We start from the raw sequence: 26,969 nt of genomic DNA, 5'->3' as shown, positions 1-26,969 counted from the left end.
CGGGATGATTTTAACGATGATTGCTGTAACCTCCTATAACGTCTAATAACCACGCCTATACATGCCCTAATTTACCTGGGCTGTAATAAATGTTCGGGTCCCTGTGCTAACGTTAACCTAGATTCGAGAGTATTTTGGAAGCCTGACTATAATGTACTTTGTCTTTTCGACATAGGCTTGTTGAATTACCTACTGGGTATTAGTTTCGATGTCACCCCCTAAGCTCTCATTTTGAAAATGTGGCTTAAAATATAATTGACTTAGAACTGTTTAACGACGGCGATGAAACAAAGGCACTTACCCTTTCGTAAAATTCACGATCTTATTACCCTGTACTTTTAAATGTTTGTTTTCCTCCCTCTTCACTTACCGGATAATTTCTTTGTGAATATATTGCCATAAATCTGTACTATCACTTTCAAAATTGCCAGTGTCGAATTTTACATCAGTGTGTTTTAATTATTATTTGATTATCATTTATTTATGGAAATATTTAAGGAAAGACGGCGCAGTTGTTTGATATCATTAAAGTAGGATAGCTCATTGTATTGTTCTTATTGTTGTCACATATTGACATGCCATTGTTACCATTCGTGAAATGTCCCCACGAATTTTCTGGCTAATATAAGATTACTAGTCACTCGCGTATATTTTGTACAATTCTGGAGCAAGTGATTTTTACTCAATCCTCTTCCTGTTCTATTATAAAAATGAATACAGCGACACATTATATGTCCTTGAATGCCGAAAAGCACAGTTCGACTCGGTCAACCTACGACTGGTGATTTTTTTATGATTCTGTCCTAATCAAATGAAACCGCTAGTTTTAATTCCACTCTCTCCCGAGAAATATCAAGGTGCAGAAAAGACATCGAGGAAACATACGCCTTGGTATTCATAGATAACTTATATGTTAGAGATGCTAGCGCTAAACTATATGCCACTTTTCAGTAGCAATTTTTTTTTTAATCAGCAAATTTCTTACATCGTACAAACAAATGATTTCAGTTATGTATTTTATTCATTTATTTGAAGCGAAATCACATATACAACTGTATACAAGCATAATCAATCTGGTATCAAAAAGGTAATAAAGCAGAATTAATATTACTTCAGAACTTCAGAACCATTCGTACAGTCTCGTACGTGAACATTATCAGTTTTATTTCATTAGATTTGGTTTATTTTGTTTGAAGTTCTATTAACAGCCAGGGTCATTAAAAGGACGTGCCTGGTTTTGAAGGGGGAGGAAAGCCGGAGTACCCGGAGAAAAAAAACATCGGCCTACGGTCAGTACCTGGCAACTGCCCCACGTGGGTTTCGGACTAGCGACCCAGAGGTTGAGGGGTAGTGATAAAGTGTCGGGACACCTTAATCACTCGCCATCGCGGCCCTTTTTCTCATTTGAAATCGTGTTATGTCATTTATGGGAAGTGCGGGAAGAATATCGTAATAGCAATGTATAGAAATTATATGGCAATTAATTTTTATTTTTATGAAATAGAAACCAATATATCTGCCCTCGGGGTAAGATTCTTAAGCTGCCAAGAACTCGGTAAGCCTCGTGTTTTGCAAATTGAAAATCTTCCTTGTCGAGTTGAGATCCACCTGTCTCACCCAAAGGTAGTGAATTATTCTATTAGTTCTCATAGATATAACACATACGAATGATACATGAAAATCCAAAATATATTCGTAGGCAAAATAATTCCCTTCACATATACCCATTCATATACATTATTTTGTGTGTGAAAGAAAATGTGGGCGTGTCTGGAGTGTGGATCTTTATGTAATAAAAACTTTGGGAAAAGAAAAAAAAGAAAAGAAAAAGAAAAAAAAATCCCTTCAATAACCTGTTTTTAAGCTATCTTAAGTTACTTAGCTAAACACTAAACATTTCTTTAAGAATCGCCGGTTTGCAAACTCATAATTTGGTTATATGAATCAGACTTTTGAAAAATGGAGGTTGTGTAACACAGCATTAACGATGAAATTTTACGGACGATCCATACGAAGCTCCATTTCCCTTATATAAAGTACAATATAATTACATCAAACACCTGGGACAATTTACTTTACCTTTGAGTGGACAAAATATAGTTCAAATGTTCGCGATAAAAAAATGCAAGAAGCGACAATGACTAAATTATCTACGAAAAGAAAGCTAAATGTTCATGAACTTGTACAAGTCTATCTGAGGGATTTCTGGTACCAGTGAAGTAACGTCCTGGTCAATTTCCCAAGACTGTCCATGTCTCCACTTCCGTCTTTAATGTCTTCTTCAATAATGGTCGAGTGAATCCTACTGAAGGCCCTCGCACGCGTCTACATAGAAATGGAAAACCATATATTTAGTTGCAAAGTATGTTTTAGGTAAATGTCAACTCCAGTAAAAAGTATGCTTGTTTTTATATATACACGTGTATAAAATTTAATACATGAACCTTCGACAGGCGTTGTTTAATTTGTAAGGCAGGGGTAACCAAGATCCAATGGCGACGATGTTTAAACATTCGTTTACGTATATACATGTAGGTATATGGAATATAACTATCAACAATTTTAATGATTTTTTTTTCAAAATATACCAAAACGACGATATCATTATAATGTAAACCTTAAAAAAATCATTTTAACATACTAACTCGATCCATGTTAACGATAACCGTGTCCTCGGTCAATCGGCAATGGACAAGATTCCGCTTATGCAGAAATCTTATATGTATCGTGACGTCAGTTATAATCTCGTACATGCGTCCGATAGAGGGCGTCGTTGTTCGCATGTAGTCCCGCAGTGTCGGGAGACAAGGGATACTAGTACCAATAACAAAGTGACCACTATCACAGATGTCGATCCACTTGGCATATTGTGTAGTAACAGCTATAAGAACAGTAAAATGCATTTAGCTGATTAATTAAACACATAACATACCGGCCTTACTAGATGTGAATGTTTTGATTAAAAGAATTTAATCTGATTTCCCTGTTGTTAAACCGTTAACGTGATATTGAAATGCCGAATACGGCATACAGCTTCAATTCTATAATGAAAGGATAACATTTAAGTCGAGATTACCGAGCAATATTCATGGCTCTTACTATGCCCTTGTATCAAATACCAAATATTACTCTTTTTATCTTGATGTGTGACAACAGTTTCAAGATAACATAACACTACACAGTCCTATTTTAAATTTGAATAAGTGAAAAAACGGACAGTAAGGGTTATTTTGTGGGATATAATCATTATTCAATTGAAGGTCTTCTAATAAGAGATATGCCAAAATTATAATCTCAATATAACTGTTGACAGAAATGAAAGAAAGTATCAAATTGTGCAATGATAGTTTTAGACAACATATCGCCTTCCTTAATTATTGATACATACATGTTAACTATTGATTTATAAATATAATGCATATACGCTTCGTCTATATATAGCGATAGGGATCATAGGGCCCACGTGATCTTAGCTTGTGCATAATTCAAGCATATTTACTTACACGGTGAACTGCGGTTGAAAAGATTCTTGGAACTCATTTGTCTGTTTCTCTGAAAATATAATCGAATTAAAACTTCAGATAGCTTATTACATTCCTCATCTTATTACTTTGCATTTTGAATTGCTACGGATAATTTAGTTATAGGATCAGATTAAAGCAATGGGGCATTTATTCGTTGAAAGGTCAGGTTTCCAGCAAGGTTAATTTCCCATAGGATTTGGCCTAAAGATTGTGTTTTACCCCCAGAGACCACTCAGAGATGCATTGCTTTGTGCCAGCAAAGGTGGTTTCCTTGGCTATACATTTAACTCAAATTAATCAATGATGCATTTGCCTAATTGAATTATTACGTAACTGAATTACTAATCTAAGTAAACATAAAAAATTGTCATTAATTTCAACGAAATATGAAAGTTTGAACAATAGATTAAATACCAAACTACTAAAACAGTAAGCATACCACCAATAATATTTATTTTTGAGCATTTTGCGAAAAAAAAATGTTAATTTGCTTGTGAACAAATGACATTTTGAAAGTCTCCATATTCAATCCATTCAAAATAATTTAGTGTATAAAGAGCTTTATCACTTACCCAAACCCTGCCCAAAGATTAAAACTTGACTACTATTTAAGTGTTGATTTTTGGCTTTGATTTGTCACCCCCCAAAAAAAGACTTGAACGATAGTGGACATAAGAGACCACCCTGTTGCACTCCAAACTTTAATTGCACATTGCATTTTCCTAATATATAACCTGTAGTACGCATACCATCTCATAGTTCTTTTGGCATAACTTTTCACATTTGTTTTCAAGTAAATAGCTTTTATGTCCATTATTTAAATATTATAATAAAGAGCTCTATCCTATTTGTTAATTCTCGTGTAACGGAGACTTTAAATACCTAATAGAGTACCGCTCTCGAAATGTGAGATAGGTGTTTAGGTACGGGTCGTAAAGTTGTCTTTAGGACAGGCATAAAAGCTAAGAAAATCTTCTAGAAACAGAAGACTTCCTCAACACAATAGGTTGCTGGAAGTTTTTAAATCCGTTGATATTAACTTTAAGATATTGGCATGTGTATTAAGCGTTTAAACAATTATCAGAAACAAAAGCCACAACTTGAAGATCAAAACGTTCGTGTTGATGATGATACGTGGCGAAACATCCCATTATTATCCGTAGAGGCTCTGTTTTATGGCCAGTGCCCCAACGTCAATTGCACACTATGTATAAAGAGTTCCACTGAAGACTCTACCATTAAGCCCGGGTGCACAAATCATCGTGCAATTCATAGGGAAAGATATTAACATTAAAGTTGAAACTTGTACTGATGAAAGGGAAATTTTAACTTCACAGCTACTTTCCAGATCAAAGGAAATCATCAATGATCTTTTGGACATATCACAGATGCTGTCAAAGCAGCAGTCTTCCTTAACTCTGCGTTTCTCCTCTCTCGGTGATGTAAATTGTAAAGCCGGATAAGAACACAGTTTCTAGAAATTCATTCACTTGCTTGTCCTCTATTGACACTGATATTTACAACCCAAGAAGATGCATTACTGCTGTTCTGGGTAACAGACGGACATATCGTGGAAACAGCGTTCAACTCTTTTCATCATGTCAGTTTCCAGTATATAGAAAACATCTCATTGCGTAGTAAAAGCATTTGACATAACTACTGTTCAAATTTTCCTTGGACGTGAAAACCTTACAATAGAATGCATTCTGAAGCACATTAGTGTTCTCCGAAGCATATTTTTTTCAAGCGGGCGACTGCCATTCTTGACGGACCTATATCTTCATTCCTAAGAGTTCTGATCACAAGCTCCAGATAATATCCTTCTGTGCCCAGAAGAAGCGGAACTATTTGAGCAAAGCCCTGTCTGATGGTTACATTCTGGACACAGTAGGACCTTTTCCTAGAAGCGATAATGATGCGAAGATTACACAAGCAATCATGGATAGTTTCTCCTGGCTGGAGAAAGATGAAAATGCCGTTGTTAATTGAGGGTTTAGAGATGTTTTGCCAGACTTGGAATCACGTAGTTGGACAACAAAGATGCCGTCATATCTAAATCCTACAAACTAACCGTGATATATCTAACTAAAGCTAAATGGATGGTGGAGTCATATCACGGGCGATTCAAGCATGCAACTATTTCATTGATGTCATCGAGGCACTCGTTAGAATAGTAATAGCCTATATCAATGGTATCCTAGGACCCATACAAATTAGAAAACCAGAGCGAGACGCAAAGGATAGGTCGCTGGCTAACAAAGTGAAAGCGCGCCTTAGTGCTCCCAACACATTCGTTCGCCGTATGAAAAATTAGCCAGATATTACCAGAAGGGTCAAGACACTATTTGTCAATTTAGATTCGATTGCGGATAATTTTGATTTTCCAAAATTAGACCTTCGGGCAATGCATGATCGTAAGAGGCGACTAAATTTTTGACCTTATCTTTTCTCTTCTTTCTGAACAACTTTCTTCTTCCTAATGTCTCCCTTGACATTGCCTCACTTTTGGTATTTAGTTGAGCGTTCACCCTGTGAGGAAGGTTCTGGGTTATGTACCCTTGCCAAGACATACCAGAGTCTTTAAAAATGATAGTTGCTACTCCTGCTTAGCGCTGAGCATATTTGGAATATAACGACTGGCTCGCCCGTTGTCAGTATAATGTGACCGGGTGGGGTGTCCAACTGGGTGTCTTCGGCAGTATGCATCAGTGAGGTAGCACTATAAATCGACAATAAGATCCGGCCTATCACAACGAGACTTAACACACACATACGCCGCCTACCAAAACACACATACGCACTCACCACAAACATGCATATCGCACGCACGGGAGACCGTCCTTAAATGACCATAACTGTTGATAGGACGTTAAACAAATAAAACCAAACCAACCTTCAGACAATATCATGTGGCACATACCAAATGTCACTGGCAGCTGGTTACATCAGTGAGCAACTCAGTGACGATGTTGACTACGAGATCTGCATCTATCCACACTCACGGGGCATTGTACAATGTAAGATCCACTTGCAGCATAAGAGCAGTGTAAAGTTGATCCAGTATGACATATTTGAAATCATTAACTCCATAGTAGAGATTAGTAGAGAACCATTGGGGTATGTCCCTACGTAGACAGTACCCTAGTATCAATGTAGATTTCCATATAGATCGTCATCTTCCAGGTATTAGATATGTTCAACTTGAACATCCTACGTAGCGTTTTTGTCAGAAAATTGATTCAGCAGAACATTTTATATTAATGGTTATCAGGAACATGACGGCCATTTTGAAAGTGGAAATTTCACTTTAGTAGGTTATTAGTGTAGTTGTTAGTCCCTGTGTACAATGTACTAGTCAAATTAACTATAACGATTTTATTTCAGTACACATGACATATTTCAATGCAAAACAATTTTCCCCTATGGTCGGTTTTCTTTTAAAAAATTACATATCAATATTGTCAATCAATTTTAATTTCTTGCCCAAAACTCCTAATTACAATTTTTGGGAAATTTCATACTTTTTATGGATGTGTTTAATACATAATTAAGACTGGACTGCACGAAGTTGTTATTTAGACCTTCAGACAAATTCGCTTAATGTAAAAATAGCATGTTCTTACTTAAAATTTATCACATTTTTTTTTATCTCTTTTTAATATTCTATATATATTCAAAATTGTAACTGATTCCTTTGTATATATGATATCTAGCATGTTATTATCAATATGTTCATACCTAATTTCCTCAAAATATTAAGAATTGATATTGTAGCATTTTCCCCAAACAAATATTTATTTCATTTATTTTTGGCTCAAATATATATTCTTGATATGTACATTTTCGGACTTCAATGCATATTGGTAACAAGGTAGGACTACAGAGGCTACCAATAACACAAACAGTCTATCGCATTTGCTTCTTAGGCCATTTTGAAACCCGGCCTTTTTCCAAGGGATGAAATGCTGAGTCAGCAATAAATCAGCTAGTCCCTAAACGAGTTCATCACAATAGAACAAACCCCGAGGTCAGTACAGGTAGACAATAACCAACGAAGGATTAACGAAAACTAATAAACTTTTCTTAAGAATATGTTTAATTACACACATGATAGCTATTATACCTATTTCTTACCGTCTGACGGCCGATACCAGAATAGGTATAGAGGACGGGATTGAGAGCAGAGTTGATTGGTAATATGAACACAGCCGTCCAGGCGTATACCTCAGACGAAATCCGATATCCAGAAAAAGCCAAAAGACCTGTAAGTATATTCGGATGATTCATTTTAGCATGTGTTCTACAATGATAATATTGTGTCAATGGACATCTACCAGATATCACGAGAAAATGCCAACAGTCCCTTTAACAGATTCACATTACGTTATTGACTATCGTAACATACTGTGACAATAAATATCTACCAAATATTTACAAATTCTATAATTCATAAAACAGATCAACTAACTGTGATAAAGGCAAGAACTCGTTTAAATGGTTTAGTGATAGCAACAAGTATCGGTGTTAATTGCACATTAAGAAGATATTTAAATCGTTCTATTTAGTAACTCTGCAGGAGAAACGTAAAAACATCAGTTGAGATATTGGAGAGATAATTAAAGATAATAGGATTCATATTCTTAATGTGCGATGTGACATAATACCACATGAATACAACGAAGATTCAGCAAAACTATTCCCATGAATTTAAAGCAAAACCAATGTAACGGATCAATAAATTTTCATTATCTGCTAGTTAAATATCTTAATTTCAGTGTGCAAAAATCTCGTGTTCGATAAATCTGAATGGATATGGGTGATGGCGGAAATGCAATAAAATAGAATATTATATTGATTATTAACACAGAAAATCTTAAAAAGAAGGATATCGCTGGGTAATCATATCAAACTTCAATAAACATTAACCATATTAACAAACGACTGAGTAGCTCTAGTCAACAATCAAAGCGATTAAAACATCAAACAAACCAACATGGACCAACAGGATTACGCTACACAATGTGTACAATTACACGTCTGCAAACGAAGAGATAGGAAGCTATACTGTATATCGCTGATTATAGATTTGTTTATAAGAGAATAAGTATAACGGATAGAACATAAGCTGTAATTATGTTTTGGTTACCCTAGAGCTAACTCTTTACAAACCGATGATAAAACGTGTTTTTACTGTCAACGTTTCCGTGAGAGTTATCTCTCTTCGTATAATTAACCGCGAACAGATGGGCAACATTAATAAATCAATGCACTAACGGTCACTTCCACAAGAAGACATTTCTCGTCAGAATATATCATTTCTGTATGATAATCGCAACGTACAATAATTATATAGCAAAGAGAGTAAAACTCAAGTTAACATCAATCTGACGTCAAGAAATAGATGAAATACAGAAGTTTCTTCATCAAGTGGTTTAAAGCATTGCACACGAATACCGATTGTTTATGACAAGAGAGTCCCGGAATCCTTAAAGTCGTATTCTAAAGACGTTACCTTCGACATCACTGTGGCGTCTACAATAGGCCCTGTGCAAACATAATGTTTTATCGTTAAATTGCCGTATTATTTCAATCTAAGTAACTATTTATTCTAAAAATGCTTTGGTTTTATTTGCATCTTAGCAATACATGATGGATTTCGTTGCCGTGGAGAATTTTTATGTATCATCATGAGTATATGTATATATAAAAAGTTATGTATTATTTTTTTTATACTTTACCCATAACTCCGAGAGGAAACCAGCACAGGAAGTCCGAGAAAACAACTAGAAACAGACTTCTAGCAATAGCGGCGTCCTGCACTCGTCTCTGAGACTTCAGTAGCATGTCAGAGGTAGATACTTCATTATATATCATGATCTGGCCAGCAGCGATACTGATGAAAATTATGAAATTCAGGATGATAAAAACTGCCGTACCGTATTCCCAGCCCGCTGGTTTGTCGCGTGTCAGAGGAAGGGCCAGGCACACCGCGGACCGCGAGTAAAACTGACCAGAGAAGTAAGGGATGGGCAATAATGGAACTATGGCGAGGGCAAAGCACAGTATCCAAACTGCCAGACTGGCCAATATAATCTTCCTCTTGCTGAAACGGTGTTGTCTGAACAGAAATTTCATAGAAACGAATCTATCGATTGTTATCAAGAGAAGAAACATAACAGAAGCTTCGCTAGATATTGTTGCAAGAACTCCGGCTAGTTTACATTGGGCACTATTTCTCCAATAAATGTCATTCCATATGTACTGTCCTCTGTAGACAGAATCAGCAATAGCTATAATTAGCATGTATATTCCCATGAGAAAATCTGCTACGGCCAGATTAAGTATCAATATACCATGACCCCTTACTAAACTACGCCGGTCAAAGACTAGTTTGTATATGACAACACCAGCATTACCAATCAGTGCACACACCCCAATGATCCAAATGAATGCTCTCAAATGATCTTCACGCATAAGGTCTAAGCACGAGGAAAATTCGTCTTGGTAGGGTAAGCAATTTGCATCGGTCACAGTTTCTGGTTTTAAGCAACAGAACATGTAAGCGTCTGTATAAAGTTCTTTCAAGCTTGAGAGACCACTGAAAATTCCTTCCGAAAATTTTGATATTTTGTTTCCTCTGATATCGAGTACAACAAGTTCTTTGAGCACAGAGAATGCATTGTTGTGAACTTCTTCTAGCTTATTGCTGGTAAGATTCATCACTTTCAGATCTCTTAATCCTACAAAAGTACCAGCCGGAAGCACGTGTAATTGTGTTTGCCTTATGTTTATCGTTGGTAGCATGGCCAGACCAAGCAAGGCATCCGGTTGAATGGTTTTCAGATTCGCATTTCCTTCGAGATTGAGAGAAATAAGTTTATGGAGATTTTTAAACGTGTTTGCTACAATGACTGTTAGACGATTATAACTTAAATCCAAATGATAAAGGTTTCTTAGATTGAAGAATGTGTCTGGGGATATATGGGATATTTGGTTAGCAGATAAATCGAGCTCTGCTAACATGAACGTTTCTAATACAGGAACAGAGGCGGCAAAATCCGAATTCCGGATAGATAGTTTCCTGATATTCCTGTTAACGGTAAAATTACCACTCTGGTCGGGAGAAATGCTGTCACATGTCACATCGAGGTCTTTACAGGTACATCCGGGGACACAGCCTACGTCACACAACGCTTCATCGTCCCCTTCTGGGCAATGTTTGATACCGTCACAAACCTGGGTTTGACTCACACACATGTTATTACCATGGCATCTAAATAAGTCGGCACATGGACGATCTGCAAGAAAAGAACTTAGTTTTTACATTTGTACATCCTACTGAGCATGGATTTAAAATATAGATTATAACCCTGAAAATTAAATCTATATTTTCACACTTTTAAAGTATTGCAGTTCTACATTATGTGTTCCTGGTATATTGAGAGAGATTTACAAGACTAAAAACCGATGTACAAATTGTTTTCACGAAGAATATAAGTAAGCTAAAAGTTGCTTACAAAAGCATAAACGATGCTACTGACAGGTAGTAACATATGTCTTCCAGATAAGAATCTACTGTCTCAAAATTGAAAAATATTGAAATTTCTTTTCGTACACCACAAAAATCGATTTCATTGATATAATAAAGTCACCATATACGAACGAAAAAGTTTTATAAAATCAAAATGGCAATTATTTTCAAAACCGATAACTTGCTAACATTGGAAACGTCTCATTACACTTCAGAGAAATTTTAAAGATCTTATGTAAATATCCATTCAATATATGCTCAACGCGTTCACTGGAGATCAGACTATCTGAGTTGTTTACTGATGTCGACAGACTCTCCATTGTCATTAAAACCTTTTTGCGAAAGATTTACTAAGGGAAAACAGCTTTTCGAGAAAAGCTGGTTGATGAAGACATGGAAAAGTTTACAGCCGACATGATCATCTCTTTGGGCAATATTACAATAGCTTGAGCGATATAAATTTGGATGTGTACTCGCTGATATGGATGATAGTTATTACCCCGGTACAAATTTCAAAGATGTACAGCCTGGATTTGGTCTTGATTTACATCGGTTTCGTCAATGTAGAAGAAACCGTTTATCCTTCCGGAACTCTTTAACGTTTTGAAGGTATTCGATTTAAATCTTAAATGCCGGTTTTAATTTTGAACTACAATTTTTTTTTTTGTTTTTTTTTTATTTTTTTTTTTTACAATGATTTTATTACACCTAGTGTTAAGATTGAGACACGTTATCGATATATGTAGCCGTGCATAATGGTAAGTGTAAAATTATTAGACAACATCTTGATAGCCTACCGCAGTTTTTCTCATCTTCACCGCCAGAACATTGAGCAATGCCATCACAAACGTATCGGACAGGAATGCAGTAGCCGCGGCCACATTTGACGTAGTCTGCAGGGCATTCAAATGCATCTATAACAAGTTAATCACTTTTGTTAAAATTTTCCTCCTTCAAACTTCTTTGGGGTACATGTCATCGATAATAATATAAATGAAACATATCCATCAATATTTATACCTGACATAACATATAGATTTCTGACTACAACCTGCGTCAATGGCAACGACATTGGTGCTAACACTACTACAGTTTAATATCATCTCATTCAGTAAACAATATAAGTTTATCTTTTTACATAGGTATACTAATCTTGTAACGAGGTTTCAGTGCCAGTCGTCAAATACATGAAATTCATTGGCTGTTAACGCTCGTAAGCAGATCGCTGCTCACGGACTCGTCACGCGTACCCGTGTAACTCCATGGAGCCTTCTCGGGGTAGTATTGTTTACAAAACGTCAACCGAGGTAAACAGTGTTATAAACCCCGTAAACATATAATTTTTAAGATTTGTTTTACAATTTAGCCTGGGGTATCATTATATATTAAAACCATGTCACTATTGATAAAAAGAAATCATCGTGTAATATATATGAAATCTACACCATATTACAACATTTGCATATTTCCTATATACGTTTTATATGTACAATTGAACTTGTGCCTCCATTTGGTTTACTTACAACAATCATCAAGATGAGAGAGGTCGCTACAACCTTGTATTTCCCCGTACTCGTCATAATCCAAAAAGCATATATGCTTATTGTCTATAACAACACCGCTTCTGCATCGAAAGGCCTTGGAAATGGATACCTCTTCTGCAGATTCAATGAAAGTATGGTAGATATTATTACTGATATCATAAAAGACACATTTAATCCCACAACGGCTACAAGTATCTTATTGGTTATTCGTGCTAAATTTGTTACTTTCGATGTGATTAATATCCCACATTTGATTTGAAAGTGTTACTTTACTTCATCTGAATAATTCTTGCTCGTGATGTATGTGATTTTACCATGTTCACAAATAAGAGGCCCGACAGTAAAGGAGTTGTATTGTTCCACTCCGGGTGATAATTCCGTCTCATAATGTTCAATTGGCAGCACGGATGGTGAGTATATGACACCAGTATCGCGATACACGTCGTTAATGCCAGCCTCATACCAATCCGCGGCCTCCGCAGTGCAGTTGCATCTGCATATAAGAAACAGTATCAAATGTTCTGTATAAGAACAGGAAAAGCCTTTAGATACTCAAATATACAGTCATCGACATTCTGAAATTGGTCTCCCAATAGATGGTATCCACAACAAAACCCCGAGGGGTTGCTTCCATATGTAATTTGGAAAAAATTGAGACAGGAAGCTGTATTAGAAATATCAACTACCATCATTGACGTCACCATTTTAAAAGCCGTGTCGTGTTCCAATTAAACTTTAGGTTCAGATAAACTACCTTGTAACTTTAAACTAGAATTTAAAAATCTTGATATAGGACAAATATTCTATGTAGTTGTATAGTAAAACCTAGTAAAACCTATGGTTTCTTAATTACCTAGGCAGCTGCGTGTCACACCTCTCAAAGAGGGGGCAAGAGCATGTCCCATTGGATCGACCGTCTTCGTTAGCAACATGCCATACCTTGTCTCGTCCGTAGTATCCAAAATTCCTATTAAAAGACATGTGACAAGAAAAGCTAAATTGCTGGTGACAAAAGTATTCACGTTTGATATGATCGATGTACGACATTGGAATATTGTACGTGATATCTCGCGCCAAGGCTTCCCCCTTTGCAATAACTTCCTCTTCTTGGTCGTGGTGGATAAGCATTCTCACCAAAGTCTTGTTTTCGGAGATGGTGTGAAACTGACACTCGACTTTCACTGGGCCTGAAAATAGACATTAGTTTCTATTGATATGTATCTATTTTCATATACATGACGATTTTCTTTTTTCCATTTTACTTGATATTACGAAGATAAAGTAAGACAATGTCCTTAGATTGATCATGGATTATATGCATTCTCACTTTTGAGAACATGAACTAATTATGTAAATCATGAAACCTTGGCAAGATTTATAAGAATATTGGCATTAAGAGAGACGGCAGAAAATTGTACCACAACGTTCAAAGCAGTTCATGACGTTGCGTTCTAAGATAACGTGAGTTTATATCTAATGCTGGTAGCAGGTGTATATCGTTATTCTAGGAAATTTAGTGGGGTTATTTTGTGGCAAAATGACAAGAAACTATATTTATTACTATAATGATGCAGGAAAGTATCTGTATTGATCGGTTGTTACGCTTTAACTGCTTTATCATCATATATATGTACTTAGGTTATTCAAGGGTTGTACCGTCTTGAACAGGGACAATTGCTTGGTGCCATTTCATGAAAATTTTCAAGGACTCATCAACAATACTCAGGGTGAAAAGTGCTGGCAGGCGGCAGAGGAAACAGAGAGTATTTCTAACGAAATGTCAAAATCTGGATGGTGAAGTGCATTATTCAACAACTTTCATAGTTTTCAAAATAGGATTTCAAAAGCACATTGGTATATCCCAGAGCATACCAGTACTCATTAAATCAAAATGTAGCATGTATGTTACTGCAAACCTCGGCGAACATAGTCAACCAACATGATATACTTGTAATCTCGATGGATTTTACAAAAGATACAAAATATCAGCAAAATAATTGAATTTGACCTACAGTATATACATTGATTTAAAGCGAAAATTAATGCAAACATTACATACTTTCCATTCCTAAGTTAACCATGTATTCGCCATTGTCATCAATACCAATTCCAAGTAGTGACGCGCATGATGACTGAACACTGAGTTGACATTGTTGGTTCTCATCCTCGTTCAAAAGCCCACTACAATCTATAGTACCATCACATCGACGTGATTCCCTGATACACGTCTGGTCGTAACAAAGGAAGTTGGGATGTCTGCAAGTGTCTGCAACAAACAATTTTCACATTGTGTTTACGTACTCATACAGATAAACCCTCTGTGAAATTTTATTCTGTCAATTCCAAATATTATGTTATATTTTATTTTCTATTCAATAAGCAATGTTGAATATTTCTGCACGTTCAAATCAATATCGAAATCGCATTGATTTCTGGACTAGGCATATGCAGCTATTTCATTAATAAAGCAAACGCCAAAAATGTTGCTAAGTTGGTAAAATTTGTTTTTGCACCTTGGATGATATGCGACACTTAATGTAGATTATGATTTTTTTCATGTTTCCACAACTATCAAAGAGTTATTTTTAGTACCACAGTTATCTTCGTCACTTCCATCCAAACAGTCTTCTTTTAAGTCACAAACAAGATCGTCATCAATACACTGTCCATTGTTGCATCGAGTTTCAGCTTCCATACATGGCGCATATACTGACAATAACAAACGTGGTTAATCTACACATTTGTGACAGGAAATGGAACCGATAATATAGACAAACAAAATATATCAAAGGACAAAACACTTGTGAATAATACTTTTAAATATCAATTTTTTAATAGACAAAGTATATGCAAAATAATTAATATGAAACTATATCACAGAGTTTGTTCGTCCTTCTGAGACTCTGAGAGACAGGTGTACTCACTTACCCACTTATCAAATCAATTTGGACCCTTAAGGGTATTAAAACTATTTGCAGAAAGAACATGAAATATGTGCGTTTTTCTGAACAGATGTCAGTATTCAAACGATTCAGATGTGGTATGCAACTTAATGGAAAAGATCACATTCATTCTATATGCAAAGGTAATAGTGTAGTCAAGTAGCATAGCTTCTGATTTTTCGTTGCATATAGAACTACGATTTCAGAAATAATCAATAGCTTACCGCAAGACTTCTCGTCCGAACCATCAGTACAGTGAGGAATGAAGTCGCAGTAAAGGGCTAGGGATACACACTGTCCATTTCCACATTTGAACTGGTTCGACGCACAGGAGTCGACAGGATATGCTTTATAGCGAAGAGAAGTTTGCAATCCGAAATACTTTATTAAGAATGGTTTCATTATTTCCGTTGTTGATATTTTTATTCTTTATCAGTTCCGCATACTAGTTCTACGGCAGATTTCTCGAAGAAGAAAAAAGTAGTTTGAAGAATGTTTTATCTATGTAAAATATGGCGGAAATGAAAACGACCAGGACTTGAAATACATACAAAATACCCTGCCGACACATTGATGGAGGTTTATGAGGGCGTATTTCGCATAAGACATTTCTTTTGCAATCGTTAACCGTTGTTTTCATTAGTCTTAAACAGTTTATGTGATGCCCGTAAATCTCAATTTTCATATTATAGCGTGTTATTTGCTTGTATTTATACATACCTTTAAATTATTCAAGAATATAATCTATCAAGCTCGTTATCTAAATTCTGAACTATAAATATAACGCTTCTTGATATCCATTTATTTTCAGTTCAATAAAATAATTTCATCAGTAATTTTGTATAACCGTTGCAAGGTCATACCTCAGTAACCATTTACACAGATAGTCAAATGCGTCCCAAGCCAAACGATTTTAATGAAACGATCTTCACGTTCAACCATACTATGGAAAGTGTAAAAAGATCACTTACAGCAACTGAATTCATCACTGTTGTCGCGACAGTCGCTCCGTCCATCACAGATAAACGTCCGCGAAATAGACTCCCCATTAGAGCAGGCAAACACGGAATAGTTAGCCTGTCTGGTCGTGAAGGCACTTGGGAATACAGCTGTATTTTTGGTTTCTCAGAAAAAAGATTTAACAATAATCAATGAATATATGACAGTGCAATTGTAAACTAAGATTTCCGCATAGACTTTCGTATGTCATTGTAGTACCATTTTCTTCTTTATATCATCTTTGAAATAAAAGATGGTATTACTGAAAGGACATGTTTGTGTGGTAAATACCTGAAATACATGAGCCACGCCTCAAAATAACATCGACTTTTCACATACTGATAAACTCACCAAATGACCACTCAATATCGTTTTCAATGAAAAGTACGTTATATTTACCTTGATCATTGCTTAGCGAGTCCATCTCACATATGAAGCTTGGAATCTGGTCATAGGCACACGCAATATCATGCCAGTTGTCAATTGTTCGAATACTTCCTAGCCGAATGACAGTGCACCGTTCGCTCAATAAACCATCTGGCTGAGATTTCTCTTTGATTGGATCTTTATACCTTAAATCATTCAAATCAACTGAATAGGTATTCAGTTTCACGAGGCTAATATTGCGCAGTTCCCAATCGGACCTAGTTGTTGTGAATTAAATTTCTCGTAACACGACATCGTAAAAAAAATTGCAGGAAATAGGCAATGCATCTACACATTTGCATGTGTGTCTATATAATAGAATTATAATTTGCTGAGTATTTACATTTTCGCTATATTTAAAGACATCGGAAATAAATCCCTCATGAACATTATCAACTATACAGTATTTCATTGGTTTGTTTAACTTTGATCCTAGGATCATGTTGAAAATATTCGAACTTTACTAAATAAACTATAGCATACGCTTGATATTATCACTGTTACACAACATAAACAGTATCCTGTACATAGTCACGTTGATATTATAATTTTCACATTTGATATTCTTTTAATTAAATAGTTTATTTATTTTATCTTTGTTGCAACGTACCAGGCCGTGTATGTCAATGGCGATCCATCGAGCCATACATACTGAACAGCACCGTCAACCAGCAGCTTCTGTAACCCTACGTGGATATGTCATATCAAGTTTAAATTAAATCTTAAACCATTTCACGAAGTGTTTATTTCAAATGATCATACGAATTATACATTTCTACTACAAGGATAAACCCTGTACATGTGGGGTGTCAATCCTGTCATTTGGTAAATTGGGGTAGTAAGTCCTGACTTGGATTGATTTGGATAAAGTAAAACTTCAATTCGTGATAGCTAAATTTTGATAGTTATTCCTGAATGAGATTAATTAGGATAGAAAATACTCGCCATAGGTAATTCAGTTCGAGCTGTTTACAGTTATCAATGTGTAAATAACATTATTTTTAAGACATTCACATACCAAGTTATGATTTTCAATGTTAGATATGGAATGTCTTCAGGCAATATAAGTTCTAATAATAGTTTTTTCGCCTTACGCTGTGGTTAGCTTGCCCAAACTCTAGTGCACGATATACAGATCGCTCAGTGAAAAGCCAGGCGTTTTGTTTTTTGTTGTTGAAGTTGTTTTTTCGTAGGTAGCATTGTTTTTTGTTCGGTGTTCTTCTTGGTACACACTTAAAGTCACATTTAAAACATAATTTGATATTTTCCACACATGTAATAATAACTTAATACGAACCATGCTAAGGTTTAAGCATTTAAAATGAATATTAACAAGGATTTTTTCTCATAAAGCTAATGAAAAAAGGAAATGACTCAAAGTTATGTATATTTGGCGGTTTGTAAAAGTTCCAGAAACAGCAGCATAATGAATGGTTTATCATGTGATGTAAAACACTTACCAATGTATGCTTCTCCATTGACAGAGTTATCCCAGATTTTGGTCATTAAATAATGAATGAATGTCATTTCCGCTTTAGATCCTATAGCCGTGAGATATCCGCCTACGTCATGACACCGATCACGTGCCTGTATCCACGTAATGCCAGATGTTGGACTGGTTTCCTTCAATAGCTTGTAACAACTAGCCTTAAATTTGACCCACTCTGATAGACATCCTACAAGAAACAAAATATTAAGTCAAAAAGACATTGTCAAAGACAAAGAGTGAATGGTTTACTCGAGTGTGAACACGGAATGGATTATAAGGGATAATTCAACGTACTTTGCATTTGTAATAATTATAGATTTGAAAAAAGAAATGGTCTAGTATGCTATAATTTCTCGACTGTATAGTTATTTCGCCACAATACCTCAATCAATAACTAGATACCGAAATAGCCAGGGTCGTGTTATTTGCACTTTCTAATTCTAATTACAAGACAATTCAGCACGCGGAAATCGTGATGAATTAAGCATTTACCTTCGTTGGTTATGTTGAATGACATCTGAATAGAGTCAACCATTTCATATTTGCCAAAGAAACCTTTTCCTTGACCACCTCCTGCACGAAACTCAATCTGCATATAATGCCAACTGGATGTTAGTTCGTAATATACTCGATCATTCTTGCACATCTTTGCCAGTAACGTTTGTGTCCGACCATCAAACTGTACGTCATAAACGGCAAGAAATGATTTGTCACAGGAACCCTGGTCATCAATGACGTCCAGATTTAATATTTCGAAACGAATGAAGATTCCGAATGTCCCTTCGATTCTCCAGGTACACGTGGTTAATAGGGAAATATCCGATGGGTATCCTGGTGTGCCGATATACGCCGTAGGAAAAGTACATGTTCCAATACAATTACCTGATGCCATTCCACATCCAGGTATATCTGGTAAGTAAAAAAAAAATAACATAAATTATAGAATATAAATTTAAAAAAATTTAAATGTAAAACAAGCGAAAGTTTTAACAACAAAACAAATTCTTCAAACATAACAAAACTGAATGATATGATCTGAGCAATATGTTTTCCAATAGTTCTACGCATAAAAAGCTGGAATTATGGGTTACCAGCTCATCAGAAAACCATTATATTGAAATATAATAGAAGAAATGCCTGCAAAATTAAGCTAACATTTTTGACTTTGCATACTAGAAATAGATATTCGAATATTTTGATATATATCATCTTTGCAATATAAACATGCCCCGCCCGACTTTGTAAATGTTATCCTCGGACAAGCAAGCATATATTGAAAGTCAAAGGTTTCGAATTCGTAACTTACCGGTTTGTTTTAAGTGGAATTCAAATGTTCGTTCTCGAGACATTTGATTTTGAATGCATGATATTAGTTCGATAAAAAGGGTTGAAGTAGACGACACAATTTTTGATTTCCTGAACAACTGCAAAGAGTGGATCCTTTCATCAGAAATAACTGTAGGTGTGACAGGGTCATCGTAGATTTTGAGCGTATCTGAGCATATTGCAGTGTCCCCAGTCGAAAAATCCTTTAAATAATAAAGTTTTACGGGAAAAATGTCAATGAAAGGATTTTTGTTTTCTGACGAATTCAATAATTTGAAATGTTTTATATATATGCCATTTGTACTCTACATTTCGAACATAAATCATGGTAAGAAATGAATCCTTATTCAACCTCTTTTACGTATTTCAATTTTCGTTTTATCGATATTGTTTGCGTTGAACTGGTATTACTGTTAACATGCAGTCAAATTTAATGCTCGAAAATTATTTTTCTACTAACTTAAATTGTATTCATATATCAATGGAAAGAACTGTACAAAAGGCACACAAGATAATTGTATCAGCACCTTTCCAAACAAACTGAGAGATATATACAGTAGAGCTAAAACCAATCAAACTGTACCATACCGCTAGGACTTGTCAGTGATGCTAATGCCGTAAGTGTTAACAAGAATTAGGAGGTGCAAAATGCCCATAATTCAATACATTTCCTAATGTCCATATTGCATAAAAAATTAAGTACATGACTATATTCTGAACAGTGTTACTATTTAAACGAATTAAACGTGACAAAGCTGGTTACGATAATATCTCGGGGACTAAAAAGTCCAACAACAGTGTCTACCACCTGCAATCTCGATGGCTTGTACAAAAGATACGCAAGATATTATAGCACCTATCCAAAACAGAAAGAGAGGAGTCAATAACCACATTCTTAACCTTGACTTACATGGAAATAAATCGACATATCCAAATGAGAAAATGAGAGATGAATGGAGATACACAAACATTGTTATTAAATCCAATTGCTAATTTGCGATGTTTCGAACATATCAAAAGCATAGAAAACAGCATGGTATCTCTAACGCAACTGAAGGAGATCTAAAAGTTTCATAACGAATACCTGATTCTTATAATTCCACTTCATTTGTCCAGCTAGAGATAAGAACACAATTTCCAGGTAGGGGTACATATCCGGAGAGGCTTGTACTGTCCATTTACAGTAAGTGTTCTGGCCATAGCTAAATGGAAATGATGGAGAAAGTAGCGTCGTGAGTCCTTTGGTAGGTAGGATGACATTTCCGCCACAATCGGACATTTCCAACACGTCTGTAAGAGACCATGAATTAAGGTTTAACGATTCTATATACCGCCTAAGAAGAAACCTGTCTTTATTGAAATAAACTACTGGAAATATCTAAATAGTCCTTGCTGTTAGATAAAATTATACAAACCGGTCAGTCACAATAAGCCACAAATATTATAATCCTGACCTTAAAAGGGACAGGAAATTAAAAAAGATAACGTAATAACAACACAGAATTATATAAATGATGATTGTGTATATTGCTATAAAAAATATTTGATTAATTAATCTTTAGTATATGATTAAGATAATAAAGAATTAGAGGCAACAAAGTAGGAGTTTAATGTTTAATTTCTAAAAGCATCATCATACTTTAAATTGCTTTTTTTCATTTGCGCTTGTTGCTGTATTTATTTTTCAAAATATTTACTTCAATCCTATACTATCACGCTTCGTTTGCTACTGACTCGATTAGCGATAATTTACATGCAGCTCATTTGTTTCTTACAATGATATATGGTACGAAAGTATTATATTTCAAATTGGCTAAAAATATTATTATAGGCTATTTAAAAAAATCCACCTGGATATACAACTGACGGTGAAGATTAATCGAGAGAGATAAAGTGACAAAATGAAATTTGAATGATGAACAGGTAATGTTTGTAGGGCCATATAAAGAGAAACCCGTGTTAGATATATTCACCTCGTATACAGAGTCTCTCTCCAGTAAACCTTGTTTGGACGGTATCTCGGACCCAGGATTTGGTGAACTCTCTTTGATACCGGTGAGCATTATGTACCGAACATTCCAGAATCTCCTCTTCATAAAAGTAGGAGACACGTCTTCTATCAATAGTATGTTGTCTGCATTCCTCCAAACTTCTGTTATTGAATGTGTCTCCTTCCAATGCAGCTTTCCACAAAGAAATGAATTGCAACTCGGCAAAACCAAAATCCATCGTGCTTGATTCGCAACGTATGTCTCGAATAACTAAAGACATAACGCAAATGAATGGTTTAAATGTACTATTATTCATATCACATTCAGCTCTTAAACGGGAAAATAAATCATATCCATTATCATTCACGATGTTTGATTGGATTTATTTCAACAATGGAAAACAAAAGCAAAAAAAAAACTAAAACTAATTACAAAAACAAAAGACAAATGCGATGAGTTTTTCTTCATGATGTATATAAACATCTTTTACTTTAACAAGTGTCTGAAACGTTTTGTAAATGTTCACTTACATCGCTTTGGGCATCCAACAAGTTCCAATTTCAGACAAGCCTGGCTTTTAACGTCTTGTATATCTATCTTTATGAATCTAGTGAGCACTTCATGGCTCAATATGAACTGTTGAACTGCAGTACTCTTGTAGTGATCGAATGTTTTGAATATCTGGTGTGTTAGTAAACAGAAGATGACATATAGAGATGACATTTTACTCTTTAACTTATTCACACTCTCCCTATCATTCCTTAATCAAATACCTAACTGACGTTACAATATCACACAAAGTACATTCATTTGATAGGAATATAACAGTCGTTAAATGTATATCTCGGAGATGATTTAGAAATATTTGCTTTTCTTTTCTTTTTCGTAAGGAATGGTGTTTTTAAATCATCTAAGTACACCTGACGCGAAACTAAAGTATACGCTATCTTTGATGACGCGTTAAGCGTTAATATATTGTAAGGCAACAATTTGTCAGAAACTAACGTCATAATATCTTTGCATTTGATCTGAAATAGGTAGATGTGTTTAATTGATGTAAGCAGTCTATGAAGGGGATCATTACCTTAACCGTTCCTTTCGGATCCTCATATGGATATAAGTTCTGGAACTGATTTCCATATTTGAGTATAAAAGATTTGACAAGTTTCCTGTCTCCCTTGTCGTCCCATCCTTGAATACGGAGTCCCTGAATTATTGTTGGCACAATAAGGTCAACCTACCAAATAGTAAGAAAATGAGAAAATAAATTTCACAATGGATTCAAATCATATTCATTGTCATATATGAAATACAAAAGTAAAAACTAAGAGGACAACATAAACAGAAACAAAAATACATTTTACAAAATAGCAATAAAAAAATCAATGAAGGAATGCATGCTTCATTAGCAATAGGCACACTTACAAGAAACCATGGATCTTCATCTAGAACAAAGGGACACCAGCCTGTCTCTGCCAGCATCAGCCGACCGTCGTTGGCGTTGACAGTTAACAGACTGTTTGACGATGAATTGATTTGGTAATCAAATATATCTCCAGAAACCATACCCAGAGGCTGGCCACATTGTGCTTCTGTTAAAATGTGCAGATCAAGAATTTGCAAAAATGTTTGCTTTTTAATTGGATTGTAAAACCCCCACCCCTACCTCAGTAACAATAATTCATAACATCATCATAGTAAACCAAAAATTTGTTTATCCATAATAATTTATATTGTTGTTTACGCCACATGAAAATTTTACTCAAACTATTTTCCTTCAATAAATCTGTCTGTGTCTTACAAAACATTTCTTATATAAATCATTCTAAAGAATTTAGAACATACTTTTGCCGAATACTTTAATTTCAGTAATTTCCAGTACGTAGAACTTCCCATATCTTGTATGTGGGTTCGTGTCATCAAAATTCCGAACGCTCACAAACTGGCCAATGATTGGACGCTTGCATTGAAACCGGAAGATTTTTTTTCTGGAGGGAAACCTGAGATCGTCACATCGGATTGCCCCATAGTCCAGAAAGTCCCATTGGTTCTTACTCACAAACGTTCCCACACTACGGAAATTCACCGGGAACCATACTACATACAAAAAGCATATATATATAAATGGTTTAAGACAGTAGAAGTATAAAAAGGTAACAACTTACAACTATTTGAACACAATGCAGTATGTTGGTAGATACTGATGTAAAAGGAAAAGTCAAAAGCTTGCACACGTGTGCATATATGCGGAACACTCACTTAAGAATCATTGATGTATATACTATGATTCGTGCCTCCATCTGAGAGTTAACTGAGATGAAGCTCTTATCCCGAGTAAATATATGTAGACATAGTATATTAAAATGCATGAAATACTATTTGAAAATATTTGTACTAGTGAATTACATATTCTTGCTATAATCCTATCATCCCACAAGACTGATGTTAGCACTCAAACTACATATTGTATTTAATGAATAAACTAACTAATATATTGCATTTACTACATTATACTTACCCATGCCTCTGTATACCTGTATCGCATGAACTTCATACCACTCTTGTAGATCGACCTGTAAGAAGGGCTTTGCCTGCGGTCTGAAGGCCACAAACGATAATCCGACTGAAACGAACAAAAAATCCTAGTCAAATACGGCCGAAAATTTCATGCATGTTGCCCAATTATGTTTGTAATCTAACCTTAAGTAACATATGTCGTTTAATTAACGTTTTTACAATCAATAAAAAGTTACTGTGTAAATAATGCATTTTCGTAGTATTCTTATTTCCAGCTTTTCACCCATGCAAAATTGCGTTTAATTACTATGAATATGGACGCGCTAATTCATCATCGCGTGCGCTATTCTGTTAAAATTTCACAATGCGCTTCGATTTCCTAAAATAAGTGTTTTTACAGTTGTCGTAAAAATATATCAAATTTATATCAAATATCAAGAGAAATACTTTATCTAATACCTGTGATTTCCATGTTATTTTACTTACAATCAATTCCATCTACGGCAAAGTAAGGGTTATTTGAATCGACGAACTTCGATGTATAAACCGGCTTTCGTGGTACAATGAAGTCTAATCCTGGTATTTCCTCTAAGAGAAAAATATTGATATATATGAATGTAGGATATATAACTTGAATCTTTAACTACATCCCTTAATAATATGTTAAGTTCAAAAAGAATTGCAGCTTTTGTGGATTGCAATACTAGATATCATCATGTTAAAAAAATAGAAAGATTACACACGAGTAGGTCAAATGCACCTATCCAAATATTAAGATGAATTGAAATCAAAACGAGTCACTCATATGTGCTCAAAATAGCTTAATCAATATACGCATTTATACGCATCCCATTAGACCTGTGTACTCACGTAGATGAGGCAGCTACAACATGTAAACCATGTATATCCATGCATAGTGTCAATGCACATTATGTATTTAATAATACTTTTTCTACGCCGGAAAAATCAATATAACCTACAGTGTTTGAATGTCTATTAACGAGAAATAGTATACTCTGATCTCAATCAGGTCACCTTTGGTTGAATATAGTGCGAAAACCTTTACTGTATTGTACCAGGAGATATATAATTTTTGGCCACTACTGCAGAGCGAAAACAATAGTCCTCTAGAGCCTATCATATACATTTGTACATGTAAATATTCCGCATTGTTTACGAGTATACATTACCAATAACGTACCACATTTTGGAACATCACAATACTGTCTGGTCCATTCCATATCGACAAGACACATCGGCTTCAAAGAATAAAGTTCTAAATCCATGTTTTTGCAGAAGTTCTCCTCGAGCTCATAGTGCCACTGAGCACTATTATTAAAAAAGCCTTCAGGCAGTGTTACCCAGTGGAGACAGGCTTGACCTTGAGCCGTAACATTCTGGCGACCATTATAAGACGCGCCTTTGTCACTCTCAAAGTAACATTCTCTGCGTGCTGTTAACAAAAGAAATAGGTGATTCATAAGCAAAAGTTTTCTTTTGATATTTTGCTCTCGCGAAATGTTTGGGGTTACAATAAATCATATTGAACCGCTTCTAATTCAAAATATCATTGAAGTATCATGTTCTTTAATTCAAATTATTCAAACTGATACCTAACTTTACACGCCAATTGAAATATTCAAGTATAAAGATGTATTGAATACATGTATATTAGTAAAATATGTTTGACTGACCTGTAGATTTATAATAACAATACGGTATTCCAACATGTCTTCCGGATCTATTAACGTTGGTAATGTCTCCGAAAAACTCCCAGTTTACATGTTCGTTGTTCATGAAGAATAGTTCTTCCTTTGCATCCATCTGATTAACCTTTTGGCAATCGCTAGCAGTAGATCCCTTGATGTCAAGTAAAAGGTCATAAAATGATCTCGTATGTACCCATAGTTATGCTACATATCATTTTGACCCATCAGACCCTGGGGGTTGGTCAGCCTCAAATGTCTTATTTCATCCCCTTTAAGAAGGGTATTTGATTCTACCGTACTTGGGTCTAGAGAACAGTAGGCTCCCATAATTGACATTTTCCCCCTGAACTTTGGTCATGAAAATTGATTCGTGAGTTAATGAGAAGAAGCTGAAAATGTAAATTGTTCACGAATGGACGATGCACGACGACGTACAAAATGCTATTGCAGAAATTCACTTCAGACTTTGTCTCCTTTGACCTAAAACCTAAAAGGGGAGCGGGGGAGTACAATGCAAAGTTTTACCTTACGGCCAGGCGACCTTTTCCACATTAGGAATCGAAACAAATGTTGTTATATACAGCTATGGCTGTACATTCAATATTTGTAATCCATACTGATTTCATAAAAAGTAAGTTCTGGATTTTTTTTATTAATTCATGTATTAAGCCGAACTTCAAAAGTTTAATTTTATATGGCTATTGGCCTCAAGTAACATCCTTTTCAGAAAATATGAAAATCAATACTGAACGTATGATTATACCTCTAATGACGTATCAACGTGTATCTTCCTCGCTGGATCTAACTACGTGTCTGACGTCATCTCTCTGACCATCGACATAATACACCAACCGGTATTTTCTTTATTGAGTCCAACTACGTGTCTGCCAATAAACTCTTTCACCATGAAGGTCATTAACAAACTTATATTTTTCTTAATTGGTCCAACTAATTGTCCGACGTAATCTCTC

At 35.3% G+C, this 26,969-nt stretch overlaps 1 protein-coding gene across 1 annotated transcript; it reads right to left on the bottom strand.

Moving 5' to 3' along the window:
• Window positions 1-1,012: 1,012 nt before the first annotated feature.
• LOC117331144 lies at window positions 1,013-26,334 on the bottom strand. Its single transcript, XM_033889739.1, has 28 exons — window positions 26,298-26,334; window positions 25,491-25,742; window positions 24,776-24,877; window positions 24,291-24,395; window positions 23,618-23,869; window positions 23,198-23,364; window positions 22,857-23,009; window positions 22,303-22,453; window positions 21,755-22,042; window positions 20,866-21,071; window positions 19,762-19,984; window positions 18,948-19,364; window positions 18,427-18,642; window positions 17,577-17,652; window positions 16,940-17,112; window positions 16,513-16,665; window positions 15,766-15,888; window positions 15,192-15,308; window positions 14,659-14,865; window positions 13,453-13,786; window positions 12,914-13,092; window positions 12,579-12,713; window positions 11,853-11,969; window positions 9,263-10,822; window positions 7,659-7,786; window positions 3,504-3,552; window positions 2,646-2,881; window positions 1,013-2,325 (listed from the first exon to the last, which is right to left on the bottom strand). Exons 1-28 carry the CDS (start codon window positions 26,332-26,334, stop codon window positions 2,191-2,193), a joined length of 6,291 nt encoding a protein of 2,096 aa, XP_033745630.1. The 3' UTR covers window positions 1,013-2,190.
• Between the last annotated feature and the right edge of the window lie 635 nt (window positions 26,335-26,969).

The sequence above is a fragment of the Pecten maximus genome, chromosome 7 (assembly GCF_902652985.1).
Source record: "Pecten maximus chromosome 7, xPecMax1.1, whole genome shotgun sequence".
NCBI classification, from domain to species: domain Eukaryota; kingdom Metazoa; phylum Mollusca; class Bivalvia; order Pectinida; family Pectinidae; genus Pecten; species Pecten maximus.
Note: the sequence above shows the minus strand (reverse complement) of the source record. Positions and strands in the feature narration are given on the sequence as shown.

Coding starts and splice junctions, on each gene's coding strand:
- LOC117331144 (XM_033889739.1), bottom strand. CDS start 26,334: ATGTCAATTATGGGAGCCTACTGTTCTCTAGACCCAA. Junction 17,653..18,426: donor CAATGGAGAAGCATACATTG/GTAAGTGTTTTA, acceptor ATATCCACGTAG/GGTTACAGAAGCTGCTGGTT. Junction 7,787..9,262: donor GTTTCCTCTCGGAGTTATGG/GTAAAGTATAAA, acceptor ATATACTTACAG/GTCTTTTGGCTTTTTCTGGA.